The 13,841-nt window shown below is 43.7% G+C and overlaps 1 protein-coding gene across 1 annotated transcript in view; it reads right to left on the reverse strand.

Annotated features, from left to right (window-relative positions):
- The window catches only part of ANKH (ANKH inorganic pyrophosphate transport regulator), a 99,286-nt gene that overhangs the window by 22,552 nt on the left and 62,893 nt on the right, over positions 1-13,841 (reverse strand). The window contains exons 7-8 of the mRNA XM_069958141.1: positions 13,030-13,122; positions 12,275-12,370 (exon numbers count right to left, since the gene is read on the reverse strand). Coding sequence (XP_069814242.1) covers positions 12,275-12,370; positions 13,030-13,122 — 189 coding nt within the window. The remainder of the gene's footprint in view (positions 1-12,274; positions 12,371-13,029; positions 13,123-13,841) is intronic.

The following is a 13,841-nucleotide window of genomic DNA, read 5'->3' on the forward strand; positions in this document are numbered from 1 at the left end:
GCGGTCACTCTATGGCGGTAATAATGGTTTGTATAGTGTATATAGAGTCATTATGCATTATGTGGCGGTCAGTCCATGGCAGTAATATTGGTCTGTATATAGTGTATATATGGAGTCATTATGTGGTGGTCACTCTATGGCGGTAATAACTCTCTATACACACTATATACAGACCAATATTACCACCATAGACTGACCACTGCATAATGACTCTATATACACTATATACGGACCAATATTACCACCATAGACTGACCACTGCAAAATGACTCTATATACGGACCAATATTACCACCATACAGTGACGCATGAGGAAGGAGGAGCCTGTCCTCCGAAACGTCCGCCGCGAGGTTGGATGGTTTGGACTGAGAGTGGAACACGCCAGCCTGTGAGCATTTGAATTTGTCCTGTACGAGATACCGATTTAAGAAAAATAAATGAACGCAAAGTCTGCATCTGTGTGAGTACTCTCCTTGATTTCGTGGAGTGAACACGGCAAAGCGGCAACTTTAAGGTATTTCTCGCACACTAGACACATCTCTCTAAAAAGTATTGCTGTTATATAGCGGATTTAGTGGAATCCGTTGGATGTGTATGGACTTATATACTGCTTGGGAAGTGCGGTGTTGGTTATTTATTGTCAGACCATACAGTGACCGCCACCTTATTTTTTCTCAATAAAATACACTGTGTTGCCTTAGTGACATCATCATACACTATACATAGGAGCTGCAGCCAATCAGCGGCCTCAGTGGTCACCAGAGAATGGCTGCAGCTCCTATACACAGTCTATTCACCTCAACACTTGGAGTCAGCAGTGCTTCTTATACACACACACACTAATATTATATATATATATTATATATATATATATATATATATATACATACATACATACATACATACACACACACACACACACTCTAACACATCCATAAAAACACATTATACAAATCCAAACCATCCAGCCCACACACTACACACATGACATGTAACAGACACTACATTCATCCATTATACACATAGCATTCATACACACACTACATGTACAGTATACTTACCCCCTCTAACAGCATGCTGGGTGTAGTTGTCCTTGTCCATGGCAGCAGCAGCAGGAGGCTCTGCTCCTTACACTGCAGCCCTCTCCTCTATCGTCCCGACAGCTCCACACCAGGAAGAGAGAGGAAATCACATGGTACAGAAGGGAGGGGGAGGGGGAGCTACACTCTCCGGAGCAGAGCGTCCTGTAGCCTCTGTGTGACCCCTGATAGCAGCCATAAGCTGCAGCCAGGGATCACTGACAGAGGTTGCAGGACGCTGTCTGTGCACTCCTGCACCTAACACTCACTGTAACTGGGGCAGGGGGCCCCTGGGGGATGGGGGCCCTGGGCAACTGCCCTCTTTGCCCCCCCCCCTAACGCCGGCCCTGGGTTCAGCCATCTGTATAAATTGTATGGAAGCCTCCCAAGTGTCCAAAGCTCATTGAAAATAATCTGACTAAGGCAAGATAGACCTGCTGTGTAAGCCAATTATTTACGAAGGAGGATGCTTAAAGGAGAAGTCCAGCAAAAATTTTTATTAAAGTATTGTATGGGCAAAGTACAAATCACCAATATACACTCATTACAGGAAATGCTTATAAAGTGCTTTTTTTCCCTGCACTTACTAATGCATCAAGGCTTCACTTCCTGGATAACATGGGGATGTCACAACCCGACTCCCAGAGCTGTGCGCAGTGTCCCTCCAGTGCCCTGCGTCCTTCAGTGTCCCCCTGCCATCATCCTCTCCAGCAGCCACAGCCCGCACAGCTCTGGATGTTACATCACCATTTTATCCAGGAAGTGAAGCCTTGATGTAGTAGTAAGTGCAGGGAAAAAAACACTTTATAAGCATTTCCCATAATAAGTGTATACTGGTAATTTGTATACCTTTGGGGGGGCAATGCAATACTTGCACTCACGGAAGGTTCAGCTGTTGGTATAAGCAATATGGGGCTCTCATATGGGTCATGCGTGGTGGGAAGACAAGAGATAACTGACGGCTGAACAATCGTCTGGTCATCATTTATCAATAGGTGTATTGGTCACCTTAAGAGTCAGTATTTGTGATCTCCATTTATCTAGGAAGATTAGAAACACTCTTTGACCTGCACCAAGAATATAGTTATCTTTGCTTCTGGCTCTGCTGTTTACCCAGTGCCAATTCCTTGTGATATGAGACTGAGGAGGATGTGGAAATCTAAATATGTGATATAAAGCAAGTTTGCAATTTACAGTCATTATTGTTTAGTATGTTTATATGAAAAAATAAATAAAAATATAGATTTGAAAAAAAAAAAAAATCAAAGCTGAACTTACCAGAAATCCAGGTCCAGTCTCCTAAAGGCAGATTTTTTCTTTTGTGCTGGTTTAAAAAACGCATGACGTCTGACCAGTACAGAGAGTCACAGTTCACTGCGTTCAATGACGGCTTTCTTTATGAGCACAGTGATGACCTAAAAAATACAGGACTTCCTGTGTTTAGACTCTTTGGAACAAAAGAAAAAGAGTCTCACACACTTTTTGTCTGGCATTTTTCAAGCCAAAGAAAAAAACTATTAAAAAAGCCAATGCAGCGCATGGCATTTTTTTCATGCATTTGCATTTTTTCTATAGTTTTTGACTTCCACTGACTTCCAGCTATCATCTGGAAGCTGGCGTTTATGCAAAAAAAAAAAAGGCTATTGTTTTTTCCTCCCCAGGATTTTAAGGCAGTGTGAAGCCTAAACACTGGAAGTCCCATGTTTTCCATGATAACTAAAAAAAGATAATGAATGTACAGTAGGGCTGGGCGATATTGGCTAAAATCAATATCGCGGTTTATCGCACATGTAGCCGCGGTAATGATAATTGAACAATAATTATGACACACCCCTTTTTGCAAACCACACCCACTTGCCGTGCCAAACTGGCGATATTTTGATTCAAAAAAAGTTAAAAAGAACTCACTGAGCAGCAACCCATGGTTAGTCTATTATCATTATTATTTGTCATTATTAGGGTGTCTCAGCAGAGACCTGGACATGTGTATATACAGGTATACACCCTCTACAGGGTATACACAGGTCACAGAGGGATAGGTGTGTATGACTATATGGGGGGATGGATTGGGGTGTATTACTATACAGGAGGTTGGGATCGGGTTACAGGACTATACAGGCAGCACATAGGGATAGGGGGCGGATAGGGGTGTATGACTATACAGGGAGGGCAGATAGGGGTGTATGACTATATACAGGGGGCGGATAGGGGTGTATGACTATACAGGGAGGGCAGATAGGGGTGTATGACTATATACAGGGAGCGGATAGGGGTGTATGACTATACAGGGGGGGGGCGGATAGGGGTGTATGACTATATACAGGGGGGGCGGATAGGGGTGTATGACTATACGGGGGGGGCGGATAGGGGTGTATGACTATACAGGGAGGGCGGATAGGGGTGTATGACTATACAGGGATGGCGGACGGGGGTGTATGACTATACAGGGATGGCGGACGGGGGTGTATGACTACAGGGATGGCGGACGGGGGTGTATAACTACAGGGAGGGTGGATAGGGGTGTATGACTATACAGGGAGGGCGGACAGGGGTGTATGACTATACGGGGGTGGGCAGGGGTGTATGACTATACGGGGGGTGGGCAGGGGTGTATGACTATACGGGGGGGGCAAGGGTGTATGACTATACGGGGGGGGCAAGGGTGTATAACTATACGGGGGGGGCAGGGGTGTATGACTATACAGGGGGCGGATAGGGGTGTATGACTATACAGGGGCGGATAGGGGTGTATGACTATACAAGGATGGCAGACAGGGGTGTATGACTATACAGGGAGGGCGCACAGGGGTGTATGACTATACTGGGGGATAGGGGTGTATGACTATACAGGGAGGGCGGACAGGGGTGTATGACTATACGGGGGGGGCAGGGGTGTATGACTATACGGGGGGGAGATAGGGGTTTATGACTATACAGGGGGGCAGCTAGGGGTGTATGACTATACAGGGGGGGCAGATATGGGTGTATGACTATACATAGGGGGGCGGATAGGGGTGTATGATTATACGGGGGGCGGACAGGGGTGTATGACTATCCGGGGGGGCTGACAGGGGTGTATGACTATCCATAGGGGGGCGGACAGGGGCGTATGACTAAACAGGGGGGGGGGGGGGGACAGGGGTGTATGACTAAACAGGGGGGGCGCAGATAGGGGGGTATGACTGTACGGAGGGGTGAATAGGGGCGTGTAACTTTACAGGGGGCACATAGGGATGGCAGGTGGATAGGAGAGTATTATACAGGGAGGTGCATGCTGGTACCTGTAGTCCCCTCAGTAACAATAGAGGGCTGTAACATAGGAGGAATGGATGTGCTGCAGCAGGCAGGATACCACACACAGCAATAACTTATCCTGCCTGCTGCAGCCCATTCATTCCTCCTATGTTACAGCCCTGTACTGGTACTGAGGGGACTACAGGTACAGCTTCTCCTTCAGCTATGACATGCCGGCGTCACTGCACACACAGCACAACAACATGTGCAGGGACGCCAGTATCAGAGCGGGAGGTGGAGGAGTAGCAGGGCCTAGGTGACAATGCGGCCCGCCCCGCCCCGCCCCCCGCCCGTCTGAGTGCCCTGTGGCTCGGACGAGACTGGTGCCGGGGAGGGCAATGTCAATGTGCTGTGTGTGCAGGGAAGCCGGACGGGACCGGACTTGACGGGTGGGCGCATGGATGGACAGGTGCAGCGGGACGGGGCCTAGGACAGGACGGGTGACGGTGTTCGGCCGGGGGGTGGGCGCTTGGACGGGCGGGCGGCGGGCGGCATTGTCACCTGGGCCCTTCTGCTCCTCCACCTCCCGCTCTGATGCCGGCGTCCCTGTGTGCAGAGACGCCGGCATGTCAGTGGTGGAGGAGCAGCAGAAAAAAAAACAAAAATATCGCAGATACCGTCCTGGCTAAGTTGAGGTCGGTTAACCGACGCCAGTGACGGTATCGGTATTTTTGCGGTATACCGCCCAGCCCTAGTTCCACTGCCATTCCACTGCCAGCCCTCGTTCGCATTGAATAAGACATCGTTCAGTCGTTCGCAATAGATACGAACGCAATAGCGAATGAATAGCGAAGAAAAAACAATCGCAATTACGATCATAAGTAACGCTTATCATTCCATGGAAATGAGTGAACGTTTTCAGGTCTTTCACAATAGCGGTAGTTTGAGATAGTTAATCGTTAACGATTATGCAAACGATTATCGTCCGGTGGAATAGGGCCCTAATGGTGGTTTTACACGGAGCGATAATTCGCCCAATCGCACGATTAACGATTTTGAATGAACGATTTTTCTTTATAACGATCAGCATTTACACAGAAAGATACATCGTACGGAATATTCGTTTTGCGAACGCTTAAGCCTATTGGTGTGTTTACACAGAGAGATTTATCTGACAGATTTCTGAAGCCAAAGCCAGGAACAGACTAAACAGGGTGCAGGTCATAAAGGCAAGACTGAGATTCCCTGTCTTTTCAAGTCCATTCCTGACTTTGGCTTCCAAAATTGGTCAGATAAATCTGCTTGTGTAAACGCACCATATCTCACACATAGGGGAAATCGTTGAAAGAATGTTTACACTGAACAATCTGCGAATTTTTTGCGAACGATCAACGACGATTTGAGAACTTATTGAAAGATCAAAATGAACGATTTCTCGCTCGTCGCTTGATCGTTCGTTGCGTTTACACGTACGATTATCGTTCGAATTCGACCGTTATCGGGCAAATTCGAACGATACAATGTCCGTGTAAAACCACCATAAGTCTTTTATTCCAACATGCAAGGCTTGCAAAGAGCCAGGAACTAGACTAGACAAAAGAGGCCAGTTAGAAGCCTCCTTTCCTGTCAATCACGCCCAATCACGCGGACCGGCAGAGGGACGGCTTGTCTTGCGCACAGGAATAAAAGACTTAGGAGGAGATTTATCAAACATGGTGTAAAGTGAATCTGGCTCAGTTGCCCCTAGCAACCAGATTCCACCTTTCATTTTCCAAAAGAGTCTGTGAGGAATGAAAGGTGGAATCTGATTGGTTGCTAGGGGCGACTGAGCCAGTTTCACTTTACACCATGTTTGATAAATCACCCCCTGTGGCTGTGATTCCATGCAATCTAATGTAATGTAATGCAGCAGTGGCAATAAACAACTGCCGTTTTTGCAATCTGTAACAACGGCCATTGTTATTGTTATAAATGACAGTTAGACTTTAACAGTATTTTGTAGCTTCCAAGTAAATATACGCTGCGGAGGTTGTGAGTGGCATCTACTATCCATAACATAGGAGCCATCTAGCAGATATATTGGGAGCTCATTCATGATGGACCCAGCAGGTTAGGACAACACTCAGCATATACCATAAAGCATAATGTCAACTACAAGGAGAACTTGCATCCAACCTGGGGAGGGAGTGTATTTCTGATAAATTATCACCCTAAATAAAGCCCCAGGCAGAGAATACTGTTTATTACTATTAATTACTATGGGGACTAAAAGTGAAGCAGAGAACAAATCCTGTAATGTTATATTGTAGAAGCAGGTGCACATACTATTCATCTCTATGTGCTCTGGCCACACCCACTGCTTGTGATGTCATCATGACACGTATGAGGATGATGTCACAATAGAACCTGGTTGTGACAATAAAACCAAGCTGCACCCTGACATCAGTGTTAGTCTAGGCTAGCAGTTCTTGGAGTAGGAGTGTTGGAGTCTCAGGATGACGAGGAAGAGAAACAGATCTCGACAGGCCCAGCCACGAAACCCCGCCCCACCACCAAACCCCGCCCAATCCTATCCCGCCCCACCACCACACCCTGCCCCATCCCACCCCGCCCCACCACCACACCCTGCCTCATCCCACCCCGCCCCACCACCACACCCTGCCTCATCCCACCCCGCCCCACCACCACACCCTGCCCCATCCCACCCTGCCCCTCCAGCAAGACCAGTTCGCATACTGAAGCGGGCATATAAGAGGATCTGTGAGCCAATGGAGGTTGGAGGGCGCCAATTCCCAGATGACGTGGAGATGGTGGATGTGTCGAAGAGGAGAAAGCTTTCCTCTTCGACACATCAACTTTCGGCCGTGGAGGACATGGAAGTAGACTGATGGCTGCGGATGTGGAGATGGAGGATCAGTCTACAAGTAACATCTATTGGGACTCAGCTAGAGGTAAGAGCCTGACAGTTACAACACTCTAATCTCTGACTGTTACACAATTGTGCACATACAAAATGTTCATTTTCTCACTCATTTATTTCTCTAATTTCTTTGCAGTTTCCCAATAACTTCTATAACATCTGAGGCTCCTGAAGACTCCAACAGAAAGGAGACCAGCTATAACATCTGAGGCTCCTCAACGCTCATCCAGAGAAAAGGCCATCTATAAACACAGGGGTCAAACTCAGGCATTCCAGCTGCTGCAAAACTACAAGTCCCATCATGCCTGGACAGCCAAAGCAGAAGGCGCGCGAGCCCTCCCATTCAAATAGATAGAAGGAAGGATTCCATGCTGATTCTGTAGTGTGAACGAGCCCTAACAGCTGAGACTCTCATGAAGACTCATCCAGAGAGAAGACCCCAGTTTAGCAGACCATCGCTAGCCGAGGACTTTTGCAATTTAATCATTTATTAATAAATATATATTTTTATACCAAGTTTTCATTTTTTAATCTTTTATGTTTCTCCCACATAACACAGAAAAAAAACTATATAAGGCTAGGGCTTATTTGGGGGGTAGGTGTTATTTTCCACACAATATTCCCCTACACTGTAGCCCCACTCTACATGGTAGTTAGGTAGCTGTGTACAAGGAGGTATGCTTGGAGTTGTAGTGCACAAGAAGTTATGCTGGTAGTTGTAGTGCACAAGAAGGTATGCTGGGAGTTGTAGTGCACAATGAGGTATGCTGGGAGTTGTAGTGCACAAGGAGGTATGATGGGAGTTGTAGTGCACATCATATCCACGGCCTGGGTGTGTGGGGGGGGTCATTATATTAGTATTTTAGGCTTTTTTTCATACTTGAAGTATCAAAATGGTATTGAATATCGAAATAAAAAATATGGTATCGATATCGAACTCAAAATTCTGGTATCATGTCATCCCTAGCGCTAGAAGCGTTATCTGGAAAATCTGAGAGATTGGTTCGCTTTAAGGCCCTATTACAATGATTATTATTATAATGATTATTGACCTCACTTGGCTGATTACTGACAGTTCAGGACAATAATGATTCAGTGTAAAACACATGTTGAAAGACAAAGATCAGCCGACGTGCATTAGGTTGGCAGATCGTGGTCTTTCCACATGCTAAAACATCAGCGATGGTCTGCAGCGCACCATTCCATGTTATAGGAGCAGCGCCAGAAGACCGCCGCTGACTTCGATGGGCCGTCCAAACAATCTAAGGCCCCTTCCACTGCTCCCTGCTTGCTGTCTGTGCATGTAATAGCTCTGTGCAGCGAGCAGGGAACGAGGGGCAAGTGAGCTCCAATATTCCGTAAAATATCAAGGGATGTAATTGGGCCCCTATTCTTGTGAATAGTGTATGAGTACTTTTAACTAGGAATAACCTTTAAAATAAGCACCCGGGATAGTCACACATTCAGTATGAAGAAAAGCATTTATCAGTTGTAGATTCTGTAAGACATAAAACATTCTGGCACGCCGTCTTACAATTTCAATGAAAAATTATCCAAACAAAACAAGCATCACTCCATAAGTTTCCCTCATTTTCTAATTGCTCCAATAACTTGGGTTTATTAGCCACCTAGGATTTGTGTGAACCTTTCACTTAGGGCTGGGCGATAATGGCCTAAATCAATATTGCGATTTATCGTACATGTAGCCGCGGTAACAATAAATTGAACGATAATTATGACACGCCCCTTTTAAAAGCCCCATTTTCTGATGGTAATACAAACGTGGATTTATTACATATAACAATGTGCAGCAAACTTCACAAGTAATACACAACGTTTTGGCGTCTCCTACACCATTTTCAAGTGCCACTTGAAAATGGCGTAGGAGATGACGAAACATTTTATATTACTTGTGAAGTTTGCTGCACATTGTTATATGGAATAGATCCACGTTTGTATTACCATCAGAGTGCTGCAGAGTATCTTTTACTAGCTGACTTGGTATTGAACTGCTGGCCTCCACAGTTCGTTTAGTGTGCTGCCTATATTGTTTGCTTTATCTATCTATCTATCTCCTATCTATCTATCTATCTATCTCCTATCTCTCTATCTATCTATCTATATGTGTGTGTGTGTATGTATAGACAGATAGAGAGGAGATAGATAGATAGATAGATAGATAGATAGATGATAGATAGATAGATAGGAGATAGATGATATACATAGACAGAGAGAGGAGATAGATAGATAGGAGATAGATAAAACATCTAGATAGATAGATAGATAGATAGGAGATAGAGAGATGGATAGATAGATAGAACATCTATCTATATCATCTATCTATATCATATCTATGTACTATCTATCTCCTATCTATCTATCTATATATCTATCTCCTATCTATCTATCTATCTATCTATCTATCTATCTATCTATATGTGTGTGTGTGTGTGTGTATGTATAGACAGATAGAGAGGAGATAGAGAGATAGATAGGAGATAGATAGATAGATAGGAGATAGATAGATAGATAGATGATATACATAGACAGATAGATAGAGGAGATAGATAAGATAGGAGATAGATAAAACATCTAGATAGATAGATAGATAGATAGATAGATAGATAGATAGGAGATAGATAGATAGGAGATAGATAGATATGATATAGATAGACGATATAGATAGATGTTCTATCTATCCATCTATCTATCTCCTATCTATCTATCTAGATGTTTTATCTATCTCCTATCTATCTATCTCCTCTCTATCTGTCTATGTATATCATCTATCTCCTATCTATCTTCTATCTATCTATCTATCTATCTATCTATCTATCTATCTATCTCTCTCCTATCTACTCTCTATCGATCTATCTATCTATCTATCTCCTATCTATCTATCTATCTATCTATCTATCTATCTATCTGTGTGTGTGTGTATGTATAGACAGATAGATAGGAGATAGATAGATAGATAGATAGGAGATAGATAGATAGATAGATAGATAGATAGATAGATGATAGATAATATACATAGACAGATAGAGAGAGGAGATAGATAGATAGATAGATAGGAGATAGATAAAACATCTAGATAGATAGATAGATGGATGGATAGATAGATAGGAGATAGATAGAACATCTATCTATATCATCTATCTATATCATATCATCTATCTACTATCTATCTATCCATCCCCAGTCACTCAGTGGCTGCAGGGGGTCAGGTATAGGTCGGCACCTCCTTGCTCCCCCGGGCACCGCTCTCTCTCTCCCGCACAGGAATCCTCGGCCCCTGTCACTCGGTGCTGTAGCACATATACCTGTGTCCCGGACTGAGCCTCACACACGGCTGCTTCCAGCACTGACAAAACATAACGGCGCTCCGAGAATTCCTGTGCGGGACAGAGTGCGGTGGCCAGTGAAGCATGGAGGTGCCGACCCATACCTGACCCCAACTATATATGCGGGAGAGGGGGGGCAGGGCTTACCGTGCAGCTAGGAGAAGTGAGCTGCCCGGCAGCAGCAGCGCTGAGCACACACTGGAGGGGACGCTGCGGTCTGAGTGCCGGCTGTCACATCTCTAGCCTTCCTCTTCAGCCCCCCGCAGCAGGATCCCTTGCCCTGCAGCAGTATATGTGCGTCCTGGCTCGGGAGGTGAATCGGAGCATCAGCTGTCCAGCCCCCACCTCTCCACGCGGGACCCCTCTCTCTCCCTGCACCAGAGCATGCGGCCGCCGGGTGGAGGGGGGGGAAATACCGCAGATACCGTCCTGGCAGAGTTGAGGTCGGTTAACCGACGCCAGTGACGGTATCGGTATTTTTGCGGTATACCGCCCAGCCCTAATGTACAGTAAATCACAAACATGCTTTATATCACATCTACTGTTGTTTTAGATTTTGGAAGCTATAGCGACAGTGACACTTTAAGTAAAAATTGTGACACTTTAAGTAAATTTTTTAGTAAATTTTTACAGCAATCATACATGAAGTTTTTACTTTTCCACCAAAAGCTGTATGTGGACAAGTAGTTTTTTTTTTTTTTTTTTTTTTTTTTTTTATAATAGTACCCCTTATAGTGCCCTATAATTGTATAATGGATTGCAAATCAATACGAAAAATAATTGGAAGAAAGGAACAAACACAATTGATGTAAAAATGACACAATAACTTTACATTGTATAAAATTACAACTATACAAAATTTATACAGTTTTTGTTGTGTTTTACTACTCTGTTTTACATCTGGCTGTAGTTTTTATTTATGGCATGGGAATGGGGATTTTCTGTTTTGGGGTGCAACATGACAAAAAAAAATGTAGGCCTTTTTTTATTTATGGAATCCACTGGCATACTCCCTGCCTATGGGTCTAATTGCAGCACAGACATGGCAGCCACAAAGGTCTTCAGAAGGTCCTTGTCTGTCATGATATCAGACTGGCGGGGGTGGGGGCTGATTGTGGTGGTGCTCCACAACTGTTTATTACTTAAAAACTGACAGGTTCTTTTTTTAAAGGAAATGTGTATTGAGAAAATAACCTACTGTTTTAATCATGTTTTTATGTTTATCATATTTTCTATTGCTGGTAATGTCCAGTATTTTTATTTTTGCCACTAGACTTAAAAAAAACCTATGCTGAGACTTCCTGTCCTGTACAAATCACTTCCCATCAATGCCCTTCTTATCAACACAGACACAGTGAGAGATGACACCAGTAAATAGATAACAGAGGTACACACAATAACTGTTGCTTACAACTATTTATTCGGTATTACTCCACGGAGCATGCTCACAAATGTGTCCCATCTAAAGAATAGGGACTAGAGGTGTTTATTGTGGCTATGTCCATGAGGCTTGCCATAAAGCATGTCACAAAATGTGAGATGTGTAGGCAAGATGATAGCGCCCATTATAATGTACCACAATTTAAAAAATGCACTCAGAACATTTAAACAGATTAGAAAAAAGAACATGTTCTAGTATCTGGCATTAAATCAAATCTAGAAAATCTAGGCAGCAGAGGGAAAGAAAATGTCCTTACCGTTAGTGAAAGAGCCATGCAGAAAAAAGTGAAGTTCTTGATATGGTTTTTAGTCACTGTACTTCCACTGTTAGATAGTTTATTGCTGGGGTTACTCTAGAAACAGACATAAAAAAAACAAGTTATTATACTACTATTACTATTTGTATTGCACACATGAACCTTCCTTTCACCCAGGACTATCAGTGTACATATGATCCATGCTTGTCATGATAAGAGTGAGGCACTTAACTACCTTTAAACATGCACGGAAAAGAAATATGGACACAAAACAAGCCAAAGATAAACTATTTTTTTACTTCATGAAATATACATGTACAGTATTCTGTTAAATGAGTTTTGCCATCTTGTAAATAACTATCAGATTGTGCGTGATTCAACCGTTAGATCCCATTGCAATCTTGAGAATGGGAAACCAAATACAGTGTTTGCTTATTTCCTCATCACCATCAAAACATCACCATCTAAGTGGAGGTGCTGGTCCACAAGAGACAATCCAATTGACAGTCTATGTCTCATTTGTATATTACTAATGCCACTGATTTCCAGTGTACATGTACCTAGAACAAAAAGTGCCCAAATCGGTAGAGCAGCAGTTATAAGCAAATGATGACTACAAAGGTTTTTATTTAATAGAGATCACAGGTCCCCTTTAATGATAAACTAGAAAAAAGACAAACACAGATCATTTGTCTTCAAGATTGTTAATACACTAAACTAATGTGACCAAGATTATTTAGATGATCTGATTTTACCTTGTCAAAGGCAGGATACACAGCCCGGAGCTCTGTTAGCCAGCCATATGGCATATGTCCAACAGGGTAAGTGGCAGTGAGTATTGCCACTGCCTGTAAATGAAGGAAAAGGACAATGATTCATTGTTTATCATACTACAGGTGGAGAACTGAGATACTTTGGCATTTGCATCCTACAGCTAAATGGCTGGTTTTTATCAATTCTTTCCTCGTAGTCAAAGGAAACTGAAATATAGTACCATTGGCCTCAGGGCAAGCTTAGAAATAAAAGAGACCAATCCTGATGTCCCCTTAAAGCACATTATGTGTATGGTGACCTCAGGAAACGTATACCTTATTCATCCTGTTATAGTTATTGGCTTGGGTTTTCTCAATAAGGTTGTGAGGTGCTTGTGAACCTATACCTGGCAGTGTCATACTACAAGCAGGGAATGAAGACACACTGTAAAGCACTTTGGATAGAGTCCTGATGCATACAACCAGCATAATGGAAACCAGATAATTTTTTATTATACAACAACTGGGCAAAGTTGGGCAAATATGTAAATGCAATACATAAAGTATGTACTGGGGAATTTACCAAGACTGGTGTATCCAAAAGCTGGTCTTAGCCCCTCTTACCAACTTCTCTCAATAAATCTGGCATATCTGAGGCTGCCTCAGCTCCAAGCTAGCTTAGATCTCTCCGGTTATTTATATTTATATTATAGTAAATTATGTGCAGGGAGAGGCCACGTCTCCTTTGTTTCATGCCAACCCTCTCCACTAACCCACGGTGCAGATCTGGCAAAAAGTTGCAAATCTTTGCCGGA

Source organism: Dendropsophus ebraccatus, chromosome 2 (genome assembly GCF_027789765.1).
Source record: "Dendropsophus ebraccatus isolate aDenEbr1 chromosome 2, aDenEbr1.pat, whole genome shotgun sequence".
NCBI lineage: Eukaryota > Metazoa > Chordata > Amphibia > Anura > Hylidae > Dendropsophus > Dendropsophus ebraccatus.